We start from the raw sequence: 24,300 nt of genomic DNA, 5'->3' as shown, positions 1-24,300 counted from the left end.
TTTATTACTTTAATTTGTGCATGTTAATGATGTTCTTGAAGAGGGAAAATGCTGCTTTGGAAAAGATTTTTGGATGCGTGGCACTGCCTTTCAGATGGTTTCATAGTGACACTTCATGTCATAATGTCATTTGATGAATGTCAGACAAGTTGTTCACCATGATGGCTTACCTGACTGAATGAAGTTTCAGGTCTTAGCAAGCAGATCTTTTTATATATACAGCAGGAGTGTAATGGTACGTGTATTCGTCCCAAACCGTTCGGGGCAGGACATTTGGTTTGTTATACGACTTCCTTCCGTCTGCCCTGTGACCCAAACAATTACTGTCAAATTAGTCTATTCATGTTCACTACTCACAAGCACGGAACGTTAATTCTAGAGCGCAGGACCCGGAAAATCTTTGGCAGTGCACCGGTGGCTGCCTTGTTCGCTCACCCAAGCTAATGTAGCATCGCTGCCTCGGAATGGCAAACGCATAACACACCCATATTTCTGATGGAACTGTTGGCCGCTGATTGGCCGTTGCATTGTGGATCACGGAGGTGCCAGGTTTTTTGAGAAGGAAGACGAATTTGTGCAATAAAGAAGATGGCGCCTCTGGTTCTGCCGAATCCATTTTGATACCTTTTTAAACTGTTCATTGTTCTTCTGATAATGTTAAAGGGGTGCAATGCTAAATTGGTGGAGTACTCCTTTAAGAAGATATGATTCTACTAAAATATTACCACATACTAAAATATTACCACATCATCAATAAACATGAAAGAGTAATGTCACACAATTTGGATTTAATTTGATCATTGATTATCAGTACTTCTGTTTTCAATGTCAAACTTTGTTTATGGCAAGAAATGCTGGGAATTCCAGGAAAAGTGAGAGGTGTCGCATCTTCGGTCTAGACCTGCTCTATTTTGTAAAGTGTCATGAGATGACTTTGTTGTGATTTGGCGCTATATAAATAAAATTGAATTGAATTGAATTGAATCTTAAAATGCACAAACAAATATACACATACCACACACATGCACAAAAAAAATCCAAACACATCACATCTGCTCTGTGAGGACGTGGAGAGAATGTGGAGCTTGCAGTTGGGCAGTAACAGGATTTGTCCAAATTGCAGCTCCAGCAGTAATGGCATAAAGACTTAAGCATTGCCTGCTGCTCGGGGCTGTCGAAAATGAATTATTAGACTCATTTTCTGAGGGCAATTTCAGACAAAGGCAGGGAGTGTGAGAGTTAGGATGGAAGAGGTGGAATAAAGTAACTGTGTCATCTGGGGAAGAACCCCCCGCCCCAATTTACTGAAACAACAAGTGCCTGGGTGGATATGAATGGGGAGAGGCCGTCTATAGCGGAGTTTCTGAATACCTGATATCTACCGCCTTGCACCAGAAGACGCATTATCTCCCATTTACAGTTTAAAGTGGTACCCAGTGCTAAATGGCTGTTGACGCACAAAAGCATGAATAGACCACTGCCAGACACCCATGGGCTGACTTTCAATGTATTATTTCCCTGTGCTTTATATGTATTTATAGACTAAATGCCTAATACACCATATTTCCCCACACCTTCAGCTATATGGGCCATATTAGGTTGCTATGACGGGTCGCATTGGCTTGTGGCATTCACATTTTTATGAGACACTTTTCGTTTCGGAGCTGCCCAAACCATTTAGAGAGAAAAAAAAAATCGTCGTGTTTTTTTGGTCCAACTTTGGCTGGCAGTCAAACTCTTATGGATCTGACAGATCAACAACAGCTATAATTCACCAGCTCGTGGTTGGTTATTGTGGCTTGTCATAAATTCAAGGCCGAACTCCAACGTCAGACTCGCCAGTATGCATCTATGAATAAGTCAATATTTTGTCAGAGATCTGTAGACTGCAGTTAGAGTGGTTGTGCCTCTGGCCACAGCCAGACCGACCGACTTGGGGATATTAACGGGGGAGGTCAGCAGACAGAACAGTGTTGATGCTTGGCTTCGCAGCGCTGCAGACTCGAGCAGACTCGAGCAGACCCAGACCCCGTTTCAAAATAACCACCTCTACTCAGTTTAATTTCAGCTAGCAGTTTGTAAATGCCAGAGAAATGGCCAGACATCAAAGGTAGAGAGGGAAACGGGACACAGACACATATATAGAGAGGGGAGAAGGCAGCCACCAAAATGTCTCAATAATTCATATTCAATACATTTGTGGGGAAACCGGAGAGAAGTAACTTTTATATATGGCTTCCAAATAAATGTTAAGCGTAAGCCTTGTCTTATTCAATGCTTGCCGTATTTGAAGTACTGTTCATGGCCTACCAGATTGTGGCCTTAGATGGTCTGAGGGTTCATATATCGAACCAGTGCTACTCTCCAAATGAGACACCAGAGGATTCGCCATAGTGTCAACACGAGTACCTGCCACTGGCCTCACAAGCATCAAACCTAAACATGGAATGTTGGGATAATGCGGGCTAGAGCTGACAAAAAGATGGAATTGGAACTTTCCTGACCAATACTGTGCTTTTGATGTGTAATTATAAATGACACCCCAGGCCTGTAGTGATTGTCTTCATAGTGTCAAATTTCTACCAAGTGTGGCTACAAAGTTGTAGTTTCCACATGAAAAGGATCAGATGAAATGATGCAGTTGTTTGCCTTGTAAAGTTGACCTCCAGGTTATTTTTCAAGTTTTGGGGGCGATTCATGAATTTGAATGTTTTTTTAAATTTTTTTTATACCCTTCAAAATGCAGGGATACTAAAGTGTGCTTTAGATCGCGTTGGATCACATTTTTTAGGTCTTCATCGCCACGACAGTTAAGCAAGAATGATTAAAAAAGCTGCACCACCTGCAAGGCTGTTGTTGTTATGCATATTCTGAAAGTATAGGTTATCCTAGGCATGGACTGTCAGTTGCATATGTTTCAATTAAGCATTGCAAGGACATCAGCCTGGTATCGTCTACATTACTTTTAGAGTGAAAATAAACTTTCAATTTTATTAAACGTGCAGATTTTGACGATTTACACATTTACATAAAACATCAAATCAGTGGAATTAATATGGTATGTCGTCCAGCCCTAGCATAAACCTTAATTAGCCACCTGCGCCATTTTTTTATTTCAACAGGTGAAAGCAATGGTCAGCGCCAGCTTAGAGTGAGAAGCCTGCGAAATACTTACCATAGAGAGACATGGTTTGATTAGAGAGATTTGTAATGTCAGAACTCAGCAAATCTGGGTATTTTTGTCAAGTGTAAACTGGATTGGAGCCCCAGTTCTAGATATACTGCATGTGGTGTGAGTTCACATTTAGTGAGAGAGTAAACACTCCTCAGCATGTTTCCCTCTATGCGAAGGGATTGAAGAATTTCTGATTTTGGCGTCCCCCAATTCAATTTTAAGGAAAAAGAAACGGGCCGACAGCAATGCACACTGATATCACATGACATTTGTACACATTGGGGCTTTAGGTTCATTAATAACAGCTACATGGTAACAATGTTTTTGAAAGTTCAGCAGGTGAATTCTTGCCCAGCCACGGTTTGTTCTCTGGACGCTGTAGCCAGTTTGTGTGTCCAACCGAAATACCTGCGTACCACTTACATCTAATTCGCATACCTACAAATAGCACTCAAGGCCTCTGAGCCTAAATTAATGGGACTACCACGGGCTGGTTTTAGCCCAGCGTGCCGTCAGCGCTGCACTTTGTGAAAGTAGCAGACGTGTTTGCTCTTCTAAAACAGGAAGCCCACAGCCTCTCTGTCAGCCCTGTCCCACGCGACAGACAGCCTGTCAGCAACTGGCTTTGGTGCCACATCTGGGAAAGTTATTCCCCGTCTCCCACAGCTATCCCTCAGCTCTCCCACAGTGCAAAAACACCCTCAGACAAATGTTAGTAGTCTTGGACCTGACGGAAGGTTTGCGCAGAGAGGATCACCTCACCATCACCGCAATGAGCAAATAAGAATGCCATGATGGCGTGCAATCAGAGAATGGACACGCATGGCACAACTGTACTTAATTCCAAGGTGCATGGAGAAGGGACAAAGTGTGAAGATGTCAACACTCCAGCATGAAGTGCAACTTGACTTCTAGGACCAACACATTTTGGCTTGTTGCATTCATTAGGATCATCCAGAAGTTAGAGAACCCCACAATAGAGACTTATTGATTGAGAAGTCCTAATCCAAAAAGCTTCTCTCTTTTGTTCGGAGAAAAATTTACATTGCCACCTCTTTGGCTGGGCTTAAACATTTCTACGCCAACGACTTTGGTGTAGGCCACAAACTGAAACGTGCTCATTTCACGCATGGTGCAGTGGCTAGCACCGTCCACATGTCAAAGTGCCCTTGAGCAAGACACTGAACCCAAAGTTGCCCCCGATGGGCACCTTGCATGGCAGCTCGCGGTCGCGGTCATCACTGTGTGAATGTGTGTGTGACCCGGGTGTGTATTTTGAGCGTCATTAGTTGAGGACATTTATCAGGCTTCACGCCAAAAGGCTTCATACAACTTTTCTCACATATGCAGTAGCACTCCTCCCGGGACAGAAAAAGATATAATGATACATTCTCGGTACTCATTGTTCCAATATTGCCATATATTTATAGTGGTAACAGTAATTTGCATAGCTTGAAAATGAATCAGTAAACTTCCTACAGTACACACACCCTTTCTGTAAAAAGGCTGAACTGCATTTGAGACAAACTGCTATATATAAAATGCAATCAAAGACTTTTTGCCACAAAATCAAAGCAAACACGGGAGAGGAACTTCTGCTCGAGACCAGAGAACACTAAAGAGCCCTGAATCCCTGCAAGCAGCTCATAGCCATGAGTGCGAAAACACCAAATTACCCTTAAAATGCGTTGTTAGTCAATCCTGACTTAGGTGTTTGCACTGCATGGCTCACAAAAGCCCCTTGCGGCCCAATGGAAAACATCAGAAAGAATGTAATTACCCCCCTGACTTCAGTATTTACGTTATCATTTCTGCCTGCTACACTCTCTCCAGCCTCTCTGCAGCCCGGATGAATCAAGTTGATTGATGTCTGTGTTGTGTCTGAGATGGCTCTCCTGACTGCCTTGCCATATGCTCGACGCAAACCAAAGAAATCTGCCAGCAACATGTGCACGCTCGCAGGGGCATGGAAGTGAAGCCGGAGGAGAGGAGGTGATGTTTCAGGGGACATTTAGAAATGTTTTATCATTGCGAGGGCTAGAGGGCCTGCTGCTCAGAGGCTTGTCGAAGTAGTTTCAACGTGCCAAGATTTGGTGTGGTTGTTCAGATTGTGCAGAATGCGGAGCAGCTTGAAAAGCTGTCGGAAAAAAAAGGAACGCATTGCTCAACAATTTCCGTGCGAAGGGAATTTGAAGCGGTTTTCGAGGCGTATTCATATACATATACGGTATCTATGCCATCTGTCAGCGTCCACATTTAAACTGACTGGTGAGTGACTGGATTCTGTGGAACATTGACAGTGGCATGCCAAAGGGCCCTGACATACCAAGCTGGCATTTTAGCCACCATGCATCGTTGGGCTGTATGTTCCCTATACTTTTTGTGGTCTGTCCAGCACCTTTTGGATCGAATCAACCCTTATCAGCAGCTGCTCTTTCACACCATTCAGCAGGTGGTGGTGGTGGTGGTGGTGGGGGGGGCTGTCTGACTGGCTGTTCTCAACTCAGCGAGGCAGCGATTTTACCCATTTGGAGCAGTTTTTCTTATTTTTTCCAAGAGCAAAAGCTTATGGACGCCATTACAACATGCTCAATTGAGACCCCCCCCCCACCCCCACCAGAAAAACAACAACATTGCTCATTGGATTAAACACATAGAATGATCTGTGTTTCCTTTTACCTGACAAGTGTGACCCCTTGTGTCCGTGGCACTTATGACTGTTGAGACTGCTGTCTGCATTCCATACACTACCAACAACCGGAGTTGTTTTTTCCTGGACCTTAAAGGAGTACCCCAGTGATTTAGTACGTCACCTCCTTATAGTTGTGGGACTTACAAGAGACAGAAGCAAAAAAGAAATAAGAAAGGTCACAATTGAAGCAGCAGAGGATATCCTGACTTTTAGTGCTTAGTATGGGTCGACCTCCAAAAACAGAGTGTCCTACATTTCCCATAATGCTGCTGGACAACTTCTTGATAGTGCTGTCAATAGCCCCGTCCAGGCCTAGTAGCATTTGAGGGAAAATACCGGTAAGTAACCCGGGTTGGGTCACTCACCCACCACCAGTGAACTGACTCATGAACGCCTCTTGCGGCTCTTTATTCTGCGTTCCAGGAACTCTGTGTGAAAGAGGCTAATGACACCATCAGGGTTATTTTCTTTTTTTTTTTTTTTCAAACTTTGGAAAGCTCACATCGGAGCTACAGAAGATTGTATACAACTCAATATGACAAGTACATTGAACTTCGTGTGCATTTTTAAGCAGTTACCTAAACTCAAGCATGCCTTTACTATAGATGTGGCAGACCAGTCACATGTGCATTGGAGGGCACCGACAAACTATGTTGTCCTGTCAGAAACTTCATATTTTTGGGCGGGCAGTTTCCTTCCTATTTCTTTTTGGAAATAATCTTCCAAAGGGAATCGGGCAAACCATGTTTAGACTTCAAATCTTGGACGTCCAAATATGGTGCTGGCGGCATTTCTAAAACCACCTTTCCATTGGCATTCGGTGGTAACCGCTACATCATATTAGGTCCCTCTTTAATAGTTCATTTTTGCACCTATTAGCGAATGTTTAGGTAGCCCGGGACGCCTTATCCAGTGGTTTTTCCTGCCTCTCAGGTTTAGAAAACATTCCTCCGGCTGCTTGGCTTTACTCCATGCGTCTGCACTCTCTGGTGTGAACAGCTGACAGCCACAGACAAAGCACTGAGCACTGGAGACAGGGGTTTGGACCTGACATGGGGATGCCAAGAACCACCGCACAGGGAAGAGATATTAAAAGATCGAGAGAAGTGAATTAAGTTGAACGAATTCGAGGAAGAAGCTAAATGTACCTGAATAGATGCATGTAAAAAGAAATAGTTTTTACATACATGGGATGCAGTATCTCTGTCAAACTTTTTGCTCTTCACTCATCTCTTCTTCCTGTCAGTCTGTACTGAGGGCTGGGTTGTAAGAAGGTGGGGAAGTACTCGGCGAACGGGGAGATGGGTAGATAAGCTTTTGTCTTACAGTACTTCTAAAGGCTACCCCGACTTCTTCCCGATCTCGGTGCAAATCCGTGGCAAAGGATATTTGGAGCTCTTTCGCGTCATTTGAAGCGCTTACCTTCCGAAGCGTAGTTTGCTAAACCTCAACAGTAAAGACCGGGGAGAAAGAGGGAATGAGGAGAAAACCAGAGAGCAGGCACAGGAGCTGAGGGTGGCATGCCCGCTGTTTGTCTGTTTTGGAATGAAGCTTGGTGTGCTCATATGTCAATATCCACCTCTCAGAGACTTATAATGAAGGATTGGAAGATATCCCAGAGTTTTGTTTGCTGACTTCTCTCTCTCCCAGATTTTTTTTCTTTATTCCTGCTCACGTTTCAGAGGCGCCACTGGATTTAGGAGCAGTGGAAGAGGAGGAGAAACAGATAGAGAGGGGTAGTTGGCAGCGTATAAGTGCAGGGAGGAGACACATCACAAGTTTTTCAAAATTGAAAATTACATAGTAGATTTTTTTCCTTTTTTTTCCTTGGGTCGTTTTGACTGAAGCCTCACCAGCCGATTGTACGAGCTTGGACTTGAAAGTGATTTAACATTTTTCAATGGATCAAAGACTAACCAAAGTTCGTGTGCTCTCCCTCCCCCTCCTCTTGGTTTGCGCCGTGTTTTCGGCGGCAGTGGGCAACCATACAGGAAGGATCAAGGTGGTCTTCACGCCAACCATCTGCAAATTAACCTGCATAGGAGGCAGATGTCACAACAACTGCGAACTGGGAAACACCACCACCATAATCAGTGAGAACGGGCATGCTACAGACACCCTGACAGCACCCAACTTCAGAGTAGGTAAGTGATCCGGAGTTTTGTTGCTTACTTGGTTTCAGGACAAATCAGCACTGACTTGTCCACACACACACACACACACACACACACACTTCTAGCCAGCTGTGGTATTAAAGCTGTTAACCCTAGCAAAGCATTTAGCTTAAATGAACTCCTTGCAGAAAACCTGTGGTCTACACTGGTGCAAAAATTCTAGTGCTACAAAGCAAGTGATCTGCTGTTGAAAATGAGCTGAATTAAAAAAAATAACAATGTTGACTGGCAAAAACCAGGCGGCCACGCTTACTTATTGTATAACGTCATTGCAGTATAAGTGCAATAGACAACCTGACCTTTTGTGTACCAAGTTATCACATAGAACTTTAAAGCTGCAGGAGTCAATATTTTCACATTGACAATGGATCTAATCACTATGTGTAAAAGGAAAGGAGTCACTCGTGGTGACGAACCCACAGAGAATTATCACCCAATTCTGCATTTCCCCTCATCTCTATGGAGTGTTAGCTTCTTTTAAAGCTACAGTAGGCAATATTATTGACTTATAACTTCGGTCGAAATAACTAATTTTGACCATTGCACTACCAATATCTAATTGAAGGGCTCCCTTATAAAAAAAAGTGTGTCTGTGAGCACCCGCCCCCCTTTGTATTTAGTCTTTTGAAAACCTGGACCAGGTCTGAATCAAACATCCAATCAGGGTTAGCCAGCTAACTGGCCAATCACTTCTGCAGAAGGTTCCACCTTCTGGATTGGAGTGTGAATCAGAACGGAGTTGTTAGAAGGTATTTCTTTCTCACTTTTAATGCCATTAAGCTAGCGGTTTCCCCCTGCTTCCTGGGGTCTGATTTAAAATAGGCTAACCATGTTCACCTGACCTATCTCTGTACTGGACAGATGGACATTACTGTAAATTGACATTGGTATGCTCATCTGACTTTGGGTAAGACTGACGAGATGACGAATTCCGCCATTGAGATGTGTATTCCCAAAGGTGTTAAATAAAAAGTTGGATAGAAATGTTCAAATTCAGTCGCAGGGAATTTTTCTTGGCTAACAAACGTGTAGACTTCATGGTCGGCAGAGTACAATATGTACACACTGTTTGACTAGCCAATGTATCCATCTTGATACCTGTCAATCAAGATGGATCACAGCTTTTACAGTTTCAAGATGCATTGTATGTATGTTTGGAAGAAAATTGTAGCATGGTTAGATTGGTTTAAAGTGTCAGGTAGCAACTCACAAGCGTAGTGTAAATGTACTTGAATTGAGGGTATACAATAAGATTGCCACCTCAGGATATGATGAAACAGCTCCTGTGTAAGTGAGCACATGACGTGGGTGTTCTTTAATGTGTTGCACAGACTCGGCAAGCTGTGTCTGAACCTGTCTCAGTCCTTACAAGGAGCAGATCAGTGTCTCCGGCTCTGACACATGCAGAAACACGGGAAGAGCGGAACAAGATGAATTCCTGTTTGACTCAGTCGAACAAATTAGTATGACTGGAGCAACACCAGCTCAAACAGAAACCCCCCCCACACACCCTCCCCCACCAGACTGTTAACTCTGGATGACCTGGAGGGATGGTTTTCTTCTGTTTACTGGAATGGATGTGTAGTGATACCTGGGTTCACTCGTGGCAGTTAAATCAATTTAGCTTTGCTTCGACATGAGAATTTGAGGACCAATAACCAAATGCCTTCACCACGATGACCTCTGAGAAGGTGGCCACGCTAGAGGGTCCAAAATGGACCAAGCTATTCTCTTGATAATTCAGTTTTATTTACTTTTTTCTCCGGCTGAATAATAGCTGTGAAAGATACCTTTGGCATGGTTTGCCATCAGTCATGAAACAGACTCGGGTACTGTTGTTTCAAGATTCCTTCCAATTAAAGTTGCTCACAGGCACATAGCCCAAACGTTGTTCGTGTGGTTGCTGGTTTTGAAGTATTTGGTCAGAAAAAAAAAAGGTATTGGACAAATTAGAATTTTGGCCTGAAGGTGCAAGATGAAACATTAAGGGTTCACCAAAGTTTCACGATAATCCATCCAGTAGCTGTTGAGATTTTGTTGAGATGTTTCGGTCTGAACCAAACCGACTGACATTGCCATCCCACTCTGCCACTAGCATGGATAAAAACGTTTTAATATCTGACCTTGCGCTTGTGTTCCGAGGCTTGCTTCACAATAGGGTCTCTTTCCCTGCTCTTGCCCTTCATCCCATTGACTCCACATTGAGGTGACACACACACACACACACACACACACACACACACACACCCTTTTCTAGGCTCCGGGAAAGTCTTACAAATCTTACATACTACACTTTCAACGTCCATGTAGGCACGCAAGGCACGTTTATTTGTGTGGCACATTTCATACACAAGGGCAATTAAAAGTCCTTTCATGTAACGCTTTAAAACTTGGAACAAGTAAAAACAGCATAAAACTTTTTAGAAGAACTTCTTCGTCACCTGCCCATGCCAGTGAGAGTCCACGCAGATGGACGGTCCATGGCAGACTGTATGCACCACCTGCAAGCGCAACTTTGGAGCACACCCAATCAAATTTCTCCTTTGGGTTTTTGACAAATGTAGATAAATGTGAATTATGTTGGTAGGTGAGCATCCAAAGAAATCTTACAATCAATCTCGCCAATCATTGACTGGGCTCTGAGGCAGTCAGAATATGTTTTAACGCAATGACAATAACTCTTCACTGCAGAGTTTATAAAAAAAATTCTGAACCTGATTTCATTTAAAAAAATATATTTTTTTACCACAATCTGCGCAATGATGTATCTGTATTGCACTTTTCAGAGAATACTTCTTCACCTTGGATTCTCTGTTGATGGAGCGTCACTTTCTGTTGGTAGCACTCTTTCCGTTTGTGGCTTAGCACTAGCACTGAATGTCAAATAAAAAACAAAATGGAAAGTAAATCACTTGTTGTCAACAAAAGTGGAACTGAACACATTTACACTTAAAAGTTGGACTGTAAATGTTGCGATTTAAAGGAAATTTATAAAGGAAAGAAATCATTCATGGAGTAAACACATTGCGTTTTTTTTTAAAGTTAAGCTGTGTTGTTGGAGCAGCTGACACCACCAGCACGGAACAGAAAATATGTCTTCCTCTCCACCAAAACTGGACTCAATTTTATAAAGTTTACGTTTTTTTTAGATTATAATTTTAATGGCAGTTGATGACTATGAAAAATCTGTTTGGTAGATTTGTTGGCAAAAGTTCTGAGGTTGGGGATAATTGACATTGCAGTGTTACATGCGTGTTTACATGGGAGGTGCCACGGCAGTGATGGTGGCTCGTTTGTCGGGTTCGACTGTTGGCTGCGTCAGGCAGCACAGAATGTAGCCGATTCACCTGGATCCGACTGACGCTGGAGAAATACAGCTTCAGTCTCATGTGCCTGTCCGGGCTTGCTTCACTCCTCCCCTGCCCTCAGCCTTTCTCCCCCTCCTTCCTCCGTCTTTCTCCGCCTGTGTGACGGGGTGCGGACCCGAGCCAAGGAACTGGGGAGCCGAAAGCTTATTTGTAGTCCAGACGGGACGGTAGAAAGTATGAAAATGTTTTGTAATTTTAGATGGATCTTGTATTGTGGAGTATTTATCACTTACTTGGAATAATGAGCATATCGCAGTAAAATAAACGTTCTCTTCAACCAAATGTAGTCTGGTTATACGTTAGATAGATGCCTCAGGGCTTTTCACCAGCTAATCAGCAGAAAAATGCTCCCTGGGACACCAGCCCAGTTCTTCATCCATCTGTCTGATTGTCTCTAAGCCTGACTGGCTGTATCTCTGTTTTTCATGTCTCTGTTTCTGTCACACTGTTTCTAGTTATATAATGGTAAACTAAAAGAAAACTTTGTATGCTACTGACGTTTAAAGTCACCCAATGTTTTACTGTACTTTCAGGACTGGTACTTATCTTGAGTTTTTCAATGTACGAGACTGCAAATATCTTGTAGTTACTAGCTCCATTGCTGAAAAGCATAGTTTTTTTCTGGCATTCACTCCTCTCCTGCAACAAGCTTGATGTTTTCCTGGTGCTTTTTTAGCCGCACAAAAGCTAAGTATCGTCAGGCAATGTTGGTCGGCCATTGCCATCAAATTTTGCAGACATTCGTGGTCCCCAGAGGATGAAGCCTAATGGCTTTGGTGATCCTCTGACGTTTCCTCTTGCACCGTACCACGGTTGGTGCAGACATTTTTTTTGTCCTGTGTGAAAAGAAACCAAACCGTTGGGGGGGGGGGGGGGGGGCACCAGTTTAACAAGTTTTTCCTTGCCACTGTTGCCAAAGTGCTTGCTCATGGTGGGAACTGTTGTGATTTGGCGTTATATAAATAACATTGAAATTGAATTGAAATTGAAATTTCATCCGCTGATGAAGTGCATACATTTTCCCCAGATTATTTGACCCTGTTCTACTTCCTGTTTTGTCTTTTCTTGAAAAACAACACCTTGCACCATATTTGACAATGAGGGGTATTGGAAAAATGTTTCTTGTCACATACATGTGTAAAGAGTTTGCTTCCTTTTTGTTTCCCTCTCACCACATAAAAAATAGATCGCAGATGGTGGAGAAAATCTAGTTCATGGCAAAGGCGGAGTGAAAACTACTTGGCCAACTGATGATAGTTTGGTGATAGCGGGAAATATTCAGGGAATGACTTGATACCCCTTATGAGGATTACTTTTCAAATCTGAATGATTCGGCCTGTTGTATGTGTATCCCATTTGGCCCGCCGCAGCCCCTGGAGAGTGGATTTAAGTGGTGTTTTTCCAGATCCTCTGGCATATTTTCTCCTAGGTGAGTGCAGCGGCTCGCCAAGTGCTGAGAGCTTTCTGGCCCTCTGCTCGTGCTTCCTTTTATTAAAGACGCCTGTAGCTGCCAGCTCATTTGTGTCAGCTGCAGTCCAGACAATATCGAGCCATTTGCAGTTGGATTAAAACAAACAGATTTTGGTGTGGGAGGTGAAATGGGGTGTTTTGCGAATGGCAAGGCCGGGATACTGCGCAGAAGTGGCTGGCTTAGCTTTTTGTCACGCTGGGTTGAGGCTACACACAGGCTGCTCGAACCATCCGATGTGGAGCTTTTTGCAGAAACGACTTTCTTTTTTAACGTGTAGTTGACACTGTATGATTGTATTATTCTCCGACAATGATGCTAGAATTGAAAGATAAGGCATACTCATTGAGTTTCAGGTCTCTTTTCAAATATGATTTCAACTAGCTGGTGCGTTATTAATCTAGCATACATAGACTTCCTATAGTTTTGTTTGACTACCATTATTATGGATGGAAAGCACAGTTAACTATTATCATGGAGAGCACAATAACCAATTGCATATGTTGTTATTTATAATAATATTGCTCTTGCCTCAGCTTGCGGACTTTTGGCAAAAACTCCTTTACTCCTCGTTGTGTTTTGAAAGAGGCTTATGACACTGATAGGTCATATCTGACCTCGCAATTGCCGTCTTGAATGTGGTCATTCCAACAATTTCAAGTCAAACTGAAATTAAATAGCTTTTTTTTTTTTGGTCTGCTACAGTACACATATCTGCTCTGTTCTTTTAGAAAAGAAAAATCCAAACCGAAAGGAAGAAATGTATATTTAGGTTTCGGCACCCCCTAGTTTACACCCCTTATTTTGATACAGCCAAGTCAAATCTCGCATGAAGCAGTAATGACAGCGTTCTGTCTCAGGCAGTACCTGCAAATGTCGCTTCAGCCTGGTTAGATGCTGCTGTGGTCCTTGCTCTTCATGACATGACATGCAGACCACCCAGCTGAGACGAAAAGGCGCTTTTCTGATATTCCCCCAAAGACATTTTTCTTCCTTCCTGGACATGGACATTTTGCACATTTCCACTCAGTCAATTGTTTCAGTGGCTTGAAGCCAGAAAATCAGATCTTTGGCGATGGTTAGATTAGGTGAGAAGGCCAAGTGGTTACCACCACGGCTGTGTGTTGAAGCGCTGAGTGAACATTTTGAAGTCTTTCATATTGTTGTTAATTCAATGAGAATTGTCTTGACATGGACTACAGTCTTAAATTACCAAGTCAGGGGAATCACAGTGACTGGTGGATTCCCGGGAGTGAAGTATGTTGAAATGTAGAAATGTTTTGCCTTGAGTTCAACGTTGGTTAATTCTGACCCCATGGTGATAAAATGGTGGCGGGGGGGGGGGGGGGGTAGACGGTTTGGGCAGTAAGCTAAATATGTAATGACGTGGCAACCCGTTGCAGATGTCTGTAGGGCGATGTGAGTAATGGCTTCCATTGGAGGAGGTTTTTTTTGTTGTTGCATATAAATCACAAAATCACTTTCCTGTTCACAGACTTGTGTCATTTCTCATCAGACTTTTTGAGGTTTGAGTTTCTTTGGAAGGGAAAGATACGAAGACAGTCGAAATGCATCAGCACAAGATGGGAGAGAAGTCAAATAAAGCCTTGAACCACGAATCTTGTTTTGTCTGTGTGTCTGGGATCTTGCTGTTAACTCAGAATTCATTACAGAGTTCAAACAGGCAATGGAACGGAGCTTAGATGTGTTTGTAAGTGCCCAGATTCCAGTTTCTAGTGCTTTTTTCACTGTTGCGCCAATCTTATGGACCATATTGAACTGAGTATGGTACATACATACGGACAGACGTGGCTGGAAATATTGGTACCTATTATAATAAAGCAGCATTTGCACTGAACAGTGTTGATTTTAAAAGATATTTTATTATCAGTAGATGTTTATGTTCGGTTTACAGTGGAACAAAGCTAAAAAGTTGTGGAAATTCATGCTTATTCTACAAAGACATTCTGAAATAGCTTGGACAAAATTATTGGTACTCTTTAGAAGTTAGAAGGTGTTTTCAATCTTATAATCACTCGTACAGCCGGTTTAAAAGAAACTTACTCAATCTGCTGTTTTGTGCCACAGTGTGCATCGCATTGAACATGGAAAACAGAAGGAAAAGCAGAGAGTGGTCTGAAGAGAGATTAGATAAAAGGAAATAGCCAATCATGGGCAACGTAAAGGTTACAAGACCGTCTCCAAGAGCTTGATGTTCCTGTGACCACTGTTGCCAATATTATTAACTCAGACTCATGGGACTATAGCCAACATGTCTGGACGTGGTCACAAGAGGAAAACTGGCCCGGGATTGAACAGAAGCATTGCTCGAATGGTCGAGAAAAGAACCGAGGAAAACTTGATTACAGATCCAAGCTGATCTTCAAGTTTAAGGTACCGTAGTTTCAAGTCGCACCAGCCGCCCGCTGTCTGAATAAAAATGGGCTCCATGGTAGAAGAAATGCCAAAATGCATGTTGACAAGCGACAGTCCTTCTGGGAGAGTGTGCTTTGGACAGATGACACAAAATTAGAGCTTTTTGGTAAGAAAAAAAAACGAAGAAAAGAAAAGCGCGTATCGTGAAACATGGAGGAGGCTCAGTGAGGTTATGGGGTCGCCTCAGGCGCTGGGTGCCTTGAATCTGTGCAGGGAACAATAAAATCAGAAGGCTGTCGAGGCATTTTGGAGCGAAACATACAAGTGTGGTTCATGGGTCTTCCAGCAGGATAATGACCCCGAACATACATCAAAAAGCTCCCAAGAAATGGTTGAGAAGAAAACATTGGGAACGTTCTGAAGTGGTCTGCTATGAGTCCTAAACTGAATCCCATCGAACATCTAGGGAAAAAGCTAAAACTTGCAGTTAGGAGACGGCACCCATCAAATCTGAGAGAACTGGAGCAGTGTGCTCAAGTAGAGTGGGCCAAACTACCAGTGGAGAAGCGTAGAAACCTTATTCAGAGTTACAGAAAGCGCTTGCTTACAGTTATGGCCCTCCAAAGGCTGTATTACAAAGCATTAATTTAAGGGTACCAATATTTTTGGCAATGCAATTTTTAAGTTAAATTGTGAATTGAAAGCAAAGTTTCATTTATATTCAGTGTGAAATAAAGACTGATGGATACCATATACTTGATAGTCCGTTTCAACTTAATACAGAGAAAATTTAGTTTTTTTGGGAGACCTGACGAGTTGCTCTGTGGGGGCAGCACCGGGTGGTCCTTAGCCCCCCCCCCCCACATCATCCATTGCGATCATGGAATTCATTACAAATATCAGTCATTCTATCATCAATCACTCAACTAATTTCTTCTTTAATTACCAACAACCTCAGTTCCTGGTCCTCAGAGTTCCTGCTGTTCAACTTGCTAGCCGGGGCTATTGTTCTCTATATGCTATGTTCTCAATAATGCTTCATTCTACTTCACAGTGTTATCAAAACGGTATTCCCAGCGGATATAATGATGAAAATGTGGCATTTCTGTTTTATGTATATATTTGAGGAACGTTGTCTCCTCATCGTCCAGTACACATTAAAGTCACGCCTTGTGTACATCTGGATTTATTCGTCCTTTCTAAGTCTTTTGCTGTTGCACATTTTGCTTTTTACTTACTCACCAACTTTTGCAATATTTCAATTGGCATTTTCACTTTATTTTCACTCCAGATTGAAAATGTGCATAAAAACAGGTGGATGGAAACACACTTATAGACGTCCGGTTATACTGTCCAGTTACTAAAAGTTCATCCACACCTTCCAGCCAGTCAGAATCAATAATACTCAGTGGGCCTCGGTAAAAAACAATGACATTGTCTTTTTGATAACATGCATGTTTGCTTAGTGTTTATTTTTTTAATGATCGATATCTGACAGCAGATCTTGTGAATAGGCTGACATGCGCATTTTAGATTCCCTGAGTTTTGCATCAGCACTCAATGCATCACACAAAGCCACACAGACACAGAGCAACCTGCCTTCCACTTTTTCCCCATCTGTGTTTATGAGTCCTGGGGCTTAGCTTCTAGATGCGGCCCAATCCGACTATGACGTGCTTAGGCCTAATTATTGACAGATGATGTTGAAAAGTCTCACAAATGTGAATCCAAATGCGCTCAGAGGTGCGTTTGTGTGCGGGAGCGTGAGCGCATCGGCATGATCTGCTTGTTCTTTTTTTCTCTTCACAGTGGTGTGTCACCTGCCGTGTATAAATGGCGGCAAGTGCAGCGCCAGGGACAAGTGTCAGTGCCCTCCCAACTTTACTGGGAAGTTCTGCCAAATGCCAGTTCAGAGCGGGCACCAGCAGACGTCGGGCGGCTACAGCCAAACTCAGGTCCACTCCACACATACGCTGCCGCTGACCTACAGCAACGGCCAGAGTCCTGGTGAGTAACGAGGCACAACTGTGATGCCAGTGGTACAGCCAAAGGCTAAACAAGTGGTTTTGTGACCCAGATGGAAAGAACGTGGGCGGAAAAAGTAGAGCAGCAACACTTTCCTATTCCTTATCAGCCAACTTCCTCTAAAGGATGCATGTTTCAGCCCATTTACGGCAAGTCACGCATTGCAAAGGTTGCATGGAAGGTGGTGAAAAGCCCAATTCACAAATGTGAAAGGCTGCAGCTCAGGAGGGTGGTCAGCAGGAAAGTGGAGGTTATTTGTAGTCAATGGGCTAAAACATGAATAAACACTTGCGTGTACTTTCAAGCGAGTAACATAACCCCCGTGGCCTACAATAGAACTGTTTTCTGGCCAGTGATTGAACAGGAAAATGATACGCTCCCAAGAAATCTTAAATGGGTCATTTAAAAGTTACAAATCACGCGAGCCTTTCATAAAAAAAAAATGACGAGAGCATTGCACTCAGTCAGTGTGTTCTTGCATGAGGGTTTCTGAATGTTAAAAGATTTTCTCTTCAGCCGGTTCTGGTGCAGTGTTAGAACAAGCATTTAAAATGTTAGTGCAAGAGCAGGCAATTAGACGTGTTACTTCTGCAGTAGATGTACAGGCCCCCTAAAAGCTTATATATTTTTGGTTGTAAAAGAGGTAATCCAGTGATTTAGTATTGGACTTGCATGAAGTTGGTGGGATTGTGTGAGCAGGCTTGTATATTAGCTCAGTTGCCAATACCTGGTATGACTGGAAGGTAAAGGGATTGGCGATGGTCTCTTCAATTTCTGATAGTCGATAGTGATCGTCTGTGAAACATATGTAAGAATTAAAACAAAAAAAAAAAAAAGATTGGTCCAACCCAAAGAAAGTCCAAAATGCAGGATACTACAATTCCCATAATGCAACACAGGAGGCCCACATCTTTCTAATGCTAAGCCCCTAATTTGTAACGCACATTTTTCTTGTATAAATATGTAATCTCTAAGCCCCGAAGACATCACTACGACATAATCAGGGTTGTTTTTATCGAGGCATATTCACATTACAGTGGAAAAACAGGACGGTCGCCACCTTAGCCACAATGCTAATGTTGCTAGCAGTAGGTCGCTACGTACGTCGAAACATTGTTTTTGAAACACACACCCGGTAGCTGCATCTGCGTGCTGATATTCCGCTGATATCTGATTTGGTCTGGTCTTAGCAGGCCAATTTGTTGTTGCGCCGCTCTGCTCGGTGCACTGCGGACAATGGAACAGAGCCGTCCCAGAACACCACACTCACAATAGTGGGGGCCGTGTGCACAACAGCTGTTTTCCCGCGATTATGTGAATACGCCATCAGACTTGACAAAGCTCCTCCAGAGCCACCAACCACCGGCTCATGATGGGTGACCCAATCTTAATTTGTGAAGTCTGTGGAGTGTCCCCGACAATATTGCGCATTCCTTCCAGCCAATTCCTTATTTTATGGTGATAACGCACTGTAATACTTGTCTTGCTCGTGTTGTCCCATGTACCTCCAGTGTACAACCCCAGCATCGTCAACATCCACATCAAACATCCTCCAGAGGCCTCCGTCCAGGTCCACCAGGTGTCTCAGCTGGACAACTACCACAACAACGGGCACCAGCTGAAAGGTACCCAGTCAGGCTCCTCGTCATCCACCAGCTATAGATACCACCACAGAGAGAGCAGCCAGAAGATCCAGCACCACGGCTACAATGTAGTTTATCCCAGCCAGCATGGCTACCAGGTCCCCCAGTACCAGCCCGTCAGCTCCAAGAACATGCTGGGTCGCTGCTTCCAAGAGACCGCAGGGATTCAGGTACGCTGTCAGCGATGTCTACTGTATTTTAGCTCAATACCGCTGAAGAACATCCGATGGAATGAGTAAGATTTGTGCAACCAAAAATGTTCATTTTAAATTAGTTTAACAAAGTTAAAACTTGCAGCATCTTAGCAAATAGTGTAAAACAATCAATCGAGCCTCTCAATAGGAGGGGAAAATATGTAAACTAGGGGCGTGCCATATCACATCAATCACGATAATATTTTAATGTGATATAAATTTCTCATATCTCAGTGCAGTCAGTTACAGTCAGGAGGGGATGTGTGAGGAAAAAGTCACAGAACAAGCAGAGGAGAGCAGACCGAAGCTGGTAGAACAGTAGGCTGAAGGTAGTTTGACATCCACCTGCTGGACACATGTTTTTCCCAACACGGTCCACTGTCAATTGAAGTTAGTTCAAAGTTGGGTATTGATCAGCTGGACTCAGCTGACTCGGGCACAGTACAGGTTTGTTTACATCAGAACTTGCTGATCAGTGTCACAGCTGATATTACATGATTGCAATTGATTCCTACAATTATCACAAATATACTGTACAATATCATGATATCATATCACCCACCCCTAATGTCAACTAGTCAGTTATAAACGTATAAAGTATTCCATATTGGACTTTACTGGAGCACAGTAGGGCCAATAAGCAATGCAGTGGGTAATTCATTCTTTTGTTGCGAATCCATTATTAAATGAGGCTTGTGTCCACCCCCCTAAAATAAGGGACATACATGTATGTGATGTTCATACTGCTCAGGTCAAGTCAAGCCAGGTCAGTTTTATTTCTGTAGCCTAATATCAGCATACCCTCAGTCCTTAGACCCTCGATTTGGATGAGGAAAAATGCAAGAAACCTCAGGAAGCGCAACAGAGGAGGGATCCCTCTCCCAGGACGGACAGACATGCAATAGATGTCGTGTACAGAACAGACCAACATAATAAAATTAGTAGTATGGACAATCATGATGACAAAATTATAAATAGATTGTAACATATATGAAAAATGGTTCCGGGAGGATGTTAGGACCTGAGCCACAGGACCTCCTCTCCGCCTGGAAGAACTCTTACTGTTAACTCAATGTTAACAATGTTCTCCTTGGCAGGACAACATGGACTATAAGTAGTAGGCTTAAGAGATTAATTGAGACTGAGACCGACCCACCGGAAGGATAATGGTAACAGGTACAAGGTATCAAAAAATAAGCAGCTAACTGAAGCTGAACCATTTGAAGCCTTTTAGTACTAACACGTGATAGACCTGACAACAAAAAGTTACAATAATGACGTCAACAAAGACGTGAATTAGGATCTGTGTCGATAGGGCCAATGACCAGTATGTCAGTTTTATCAGAATTTAGAAGTAGGATATTTCGTGACATTCAGTTTTTCACAGCAGACAAGTAAACCTCTAATTTGATAATTTTGGAATAACCACCTGCCTTTACAGGCACATACAGCTGAGTATCATCAGCGTAGCAGTGGAAATGAATTTCATGACTGCGTACAATTTGGCCAAGAGGGGAAATACAAAGAGAGAAAAGCAGAGGGCCAAGAACAGAGCCCTGAGGTACTATTTCACATCAGAAAATGTTGATGTAGAATTATTATTAGACACCATGTTCTCTCACTATAACCACAAGAGGGCCAGGCCAGAGACGCCAAATTGATTAGCTGTGATTTTGTTTAGCTTGTAAGAGGGTCAAGGAGGCAGGTGGTTGGTTTAGAAGTTAGCACCAGCTTTGACAATGTTTTGCTAGAGATTGTCTCAAAATTTGTAAGAACAGAGACTAACTGGGATTCAACATATGAACGTTGCGCTGCCGATTTTACAGACACAGCCGGACACAAGGAACTCATTTTGTATCCGCAGAAAAAATCTAAAGAATCATTGGCATCGGAATAGCTGACAGACCTTTTATCCAGCACTATCATCCAGTCAAAATTTGAATATGTCCAGTACTTTTGGTTTATGACCAAAATACCTGCAAAACTACAAAATGCAAAATGACATTCCTATCAGCCTCAGATGTACTTTGTGTTTAGTGCAAATTAGGAAATGTTAGCATGCTAACATGGTAAACTAAGGTGGTGAACATGGTAAACATTATGCCTGCTAAACATCAACATGTTAGCGTTGTCATTGAGAGCACATTAGCATGCTGGTGTTAGCATTTAGCTCAAAGCACTGCTGTGCCTACGTACAACATCATAAAGAGCATGACCGTAGACTCCTTGTCCTCTTTTTCAACATGTGTCTGGCGCAGTGGAAATTAGTGCAGCGCTTGAAAGCACACAGACTGGGATAGGCTAGTTAAATTGACACACAGTGAAAACAAAGAAACCACCCTTGATATCTGAGTCCTGAAGAAGAGGAATGTAAAATGAAGACCAGAGTTATTGTCTCACTGTAAAAATGCACAATGTCGAGTTTAAGTGAAGGACATGAATTATGAGTCAGTCCATCACCAGGTCACATTCTGCAGAGCAGGTGTTGCCATGAAGATAAGGGGCTGTCAGCGATGGAGGGCTGGAGAGGAATGTGTTCTTATCTGTGTGGTCATGTGATTGAGGGCGGACGAGGTGTTTATGTGCGTTTGCGTTTGACACCTGGGGATGAGACATACAGAGGACATAATACAAAAATAATGATTCTTTCTCTTCCACTCTGTACGGCCTTCCTTATTATCTGTATGTGGTTTCAGTGTGGGAAGGCTCTGCCCGGTCTCACTAAGCAGGAACAGTGCTGTGGGACCATTGGGACGTCCTGGGGTTTCCACAAATGCCAGAAGTGTCCACAGAAACCATGTAAGTACAGCTGTTTTTCCCAGATGTTGTTCTGGCTTTTTGTCTTTGTGGACACCTGATTGATACATTTCTCTTAGAGACTTCTGCATTCCCCTTCAACATTATGTCAGGTGAGCAGTTTCTACCTGTCCTCGAGGTTCAACATCAACCTATATACCAACAACATTTTCAACAGCTGTTAAAGGCCTCCGCTAAATCCCATTTCTCATCATTGAGGAGTGTGTCTTGATAATGAAAAATCAGCATTTTGTTGTCCGATCATAATTGAAATGACTGGCTTGTTTTACTTCTGTGTTTATTATACATATCACTGGGTAAACGCACCTTTAACGGCATCAGGAAACATTAAGAAATAGTTGTTGTATAATTCTGTCCGCTTATTAAAAGACCTGTCGATCAGCAATCTCCCCAAGTTGGTCCTTGAAACTAAATCTAAATTCCTCGGGATCCGTGGCCCAGTGTGAGTTCAGTCAGCATTTGTTCACATGAAAGTGTTGAAAGACACCTAGTTTAGACAGTAAATGCCGAAGTCATTCTCCCCAAATTTTATACATTGAGATCAGTTTACTGGTAAATACTTTGACGAGTCTGAGAAAATAACCCGAGGAGCACCTCACTGCAGCAGGCAACAGTCTTGTATCAACTTTCCGAGCGGCCTCATCGCCTATTATTTCCCGCACAATGTCTTTGGCAGTAGTCAGAATAAGATCTTCACTGACAGTGTTCAGTTTCTCTGCATGGGTGAGGTGATATGAGGTTAAAAAAACACGGCCTCAGGGCTCAGTTAGGAATGTTCTATGCAGCTTTAAATCACTTGTTTCACACCATTTTGTTTGTGTGTTTTTGTTGCAAGTGTCTTAACAGTCCTTAAGCTTAAAACACGACTGAAAAGCTACAACTGCTGAAAGGAATTGATGCTTTAAATATCATTTATTCTACAAATAAATTTCGGGCTGGAAAACCAACCCCAAAATATCTTTTTACACAGCGCAGTGAGTGTCTCCCGCAGTCTTTCGCTCCAGCTAGCAACGGGCAAAATAAAGATGCTGAACCAGAGCAATTAGGAAACACTATATGACCCCTGGGCTGGTCTGGGTATTAAAAGACAGGTGACGGTCACCCAGGCAGTTATTTCCAGAGAGGAAAAGCACTAAATGCCTTGGTGGCATGCGGTGCCGGCCCCTGCTCTACAGGTCTTTTTTAGAGAGGTTGTTACCCAGCTAAACTTTATGTGTGTGGGTGTGTGGGGGAGTTAGGGAGGGGGTTGCCAGCCTGAATGTGGCTGTGCTTTTTATGTAGTAGCTGGCTATTCAACCCGTACTCCCTTTATAGAACTATGGAACCTCTCTTTGAAGCCAAAGCTATTGGATGTAGAGCATGAGAAGACATGCTGTAAGAGCTACAGTTCTCTACAATACCCCCAATTCAACTGAAGGGGGGGGGGGGGGGTATGCTGCTGTATATAACCCAAAATACACATATTTCTGATGTTAGAAATGGTGGTAAATAACTGGTTATTGGAGCAATGAACAAAACTGAACAATGTCAGTCAATGTCTGGTTTGATAAAAAGTTAAAGATCCATAAAACATGAGGAGAAAAGTTCATTATGACTCCTGAGGTGCATTTTGGTAAGGAACATCCAAGCGCTGAGCAAACAATAAACTAAGCTGAAATAAGTTCCTTCTCAGATTCTGGACCAATTTTTGGTTGGTTGAGCTGAGGCTTACTGATATTATAGAATTTAGGGCGATCCGCCATGCCGTACTGTAGGGTACAAAGTTTGAGAAATGAAAACTGATGGCCTTGACATAAAGCCAATATCATTAGCTCATTCTGAGTGATGTAATAGTGCTTTATTATTGCTTCTCCATAGGTCGGGAAACTCACTGATGCGGCTTTATGCGGTTTACACCCATAACGCAGCGGTTATACTTGCGTAGAGAGCGGGACAGAGACAGAGGCTTTGGTGGATCGGTAAAAGGTGTGATTCGGAGACGATTTGGAGCTAGTTCGCACACCGTGAGAAGGACACTTCAGCCTTACTATTACACATATTTCTGTGGGAGTCACGTCCCTCTGTGCTCCTCAGAGAATGGCAGGGGCTTGACTTTAGATTTGTTTTTGTGTTTTTTTTATTCCCGCTTTACCGTGTGAAGTGTGAAACAGTCCATTGTGCTGCGGAGAAACTGGTAGCTGGTGAAACAAACATCGCCTTGTTGTTTCCCCCGTTGAGCAAAATATCAATCTGCTTTCAGGTATTTGGGTACCACCTCCCCGCTGGTGCCTTTGTCCACCCTTACAGCAGGGCCCAGGGCTCTAACCTCCAGTTTGACTCGAGTCTGTGGTTTATTGTGAGCTACTGGCTGTCTGAGCAGCTTTCAGCT

General features: G+C 43.0%; 1 protein-coding gene across 1 annotated transcript in view; it reads left to right on the top strand.

Annotated features, from left to right (window-relative positions):
* Positions 1 to 24,300, top strand: part of ltbp1 (latent transforming growth factor beta binding protein 1) — a 103,672-nt gene that overhangs the window by 28,127 nt on the left and 51,245 nt on the right. Inside the window, exons 5-8 of the mRNA XM_070916585.1 lie at positions 7,844 to 8,011; positions 17,063 to 17,260; positions 18,790 to 19,091; positions 21,812 to 21,914. Coding sequence (XP_070772686.1) covers positions 7,844 to 8,011; positions 17,063 to 17,260; positions 18,790 to 19,091; positions 21,812 to 21,914 — 771 coding nt within the window. The remainder of the gene's footprint in view (positions 1 to 7,843; positions 8,012 to 17,062; positions 17,261 to 18,789; positions 19,092 to 21,811; positions 21,915 to 24,300) is intronic.

Source organism: Enoplosus armatus, chromosome 12 (genome assembly GCF_043641665.1).
Source record: "Enoplosus armatus isolate fEnoArm2 chromosome 12, fEnoArm2.hap1, whole genome shotgun sequence".
Classification (NCBI taxonomy): domain Eukaryota; kingdom Metazoa; phylum Chordata; class Actinopteri; order Centrarchiformes; family Enoplosidae; genus Enoplosus; species Enoplosus armatus.
Note: the sequence above shows the minus strand (reverse complement) of the source record. Positions and strands in the feature narration are given on the sequence as shown.